Consider the following 1,509-nt stretch of genomic DNA (forward strand, 5'->3'; position numbering starts at 1 on the left):
TGGTGGCCACCTGGTCGGGGATGCAGTCGATGCGTTTTGCGACGGGGATGGAGGGGCAGGTCGGAGAGAACTCTGGGGGGAGGGGGATAATTAGTGCAATTATTAGGCCTTCATTAGCATCAGAATTGCTCCCCCCAGCGTTAAATTGACGCCGTGACGTCATCATGACGTCATCAGGTCACTATAATGGCTCTATGATAAAGTAAGTTCACACAATGCAATATTATTAGTCATATATTCATAATTATTAATAATTAATAGTTATTGTGTATTATTTCTGTTAAATTAGTAATATTAAGATAATTATATTAATTATACTAATTATATTTATTATGTTATTTTTATATTATTTTATACGAATTAGATGTCTATAATTCTATTGTGTATTATTTCTATTATTTCATATTATTTCTATTATTTCATATTATTCTTAATGTTAATAATGATAGTAATAATAATACTAATAATTTTACTAATAATGTTACTAATAGTGACAATTCTAATAATTTTAATTTTATCATCATCAACAACCCCTCAATCTTATCCTAAATAATGGGTTTAAAAGTAATAATTAATATTACTATTAATATTACAATTAATAATATCAGTGCTAACATTAATAATAACAGTAATAGCATTAATAACAACATTAATAATGATGATCATGGTCATCATAAATCTTAACTTTAATTGTATCATCATCAACCCCTTAATATTCTCCTGATTGGTGGGATCAACAGCAATAATAACAGTAATGACATTATTAATAACAATGATAACATAATTAATAACATTAATAACGGTGATGACATTAATTATAACATTAATAACATCATTAATAATTATTATGATGATGATCATCATAAATCTTTTATCATCATCATCAACCCCTCAGTCTTCTCCTGATGGGTGCAACAAGAGTAGTCCTAATACTAATAATAATAATACTAAAAATGCTATTAATGCTAATAGTATTAATTATGCTAATAATGCTAATAATACCGCTGGTCTGGGGGGCGGGTTCCCTGGTGGCCAAGATGCTGATGAGGACACAAGCAGCTGCCACCACCAGGCAGAAGAGGACAATGAGGGTGATCTCCAAGGTGCTGCACCTCTTGGCCATCTGCGCTGGGAGAAACCAAAAACCACCGATTACACCCCAAAAAGGACAACTTGGAACAAAAAAATGTCCATTTTGGACCAAAAATGGCCAGTTTAGTCCAAAAACTTACAAGTTTGGACTAAAATTGACAGATTTGGACCAAAAATTGCAAGTTTGGACCAAAATTGATGAGTTTGGACCAAAAAAATGACCATTTGGGACCAAAACAAGACAAATTTGGACTAAAAAATTACAAGTTTGGACTAAAATTGGTGAATTTGGACCAAAAATGGCAAGTTTGGACCAAAAATTGATGAGTTTGGACCAAAAAAATTACCATTTTGGACCAAAAAGGACAAGTTTTGACCAAAAAAGACAAGTTTGGTCTAAAATTTATGAGTTTGGAC

The 1,509-nt window shown here is 31.7% G+C and overlaps 1 protein-coding gene across 1 annotated transcript in view; it reads right to left on the reverse strand.

The window, feature by feature from the left end:
• LOC104386435 (maltase-glucoamylase, intestinal-like) overlaps window positions 1–1,123 on the reverse strand; it is a 61,858-nt gene extending 60,735 nt beyond the window's left edge. Inside the window, 2 exon segments of the mRNA XM_009995045.1 lie at window positions 11–72; window positions 1,003–1,123. Of these exon segments, the coding sequence (XP_009993347.1) occupies window positions 11–72; window positions 1,003–1,123 (183 nt within the window).
• Window positions 1,124–1,509: the final 386 nt, after the last annotated feature.

This window comes from Chaetura pelagica, unplaced genomic scaffold (genome assembly GCF_000747805.2).
Source record: "Chaetura pelagica isolate M959 unplaced genomic scaffold, ChaPel_1.0 scaffold603, whole genome shotgun sequence".
Taxonomy (NCBI): Eukaryota; Metazoa; Chordata; class Aves; order Apodiformes; family Apodidae; genus Chaetura; species Chaetura pelagica.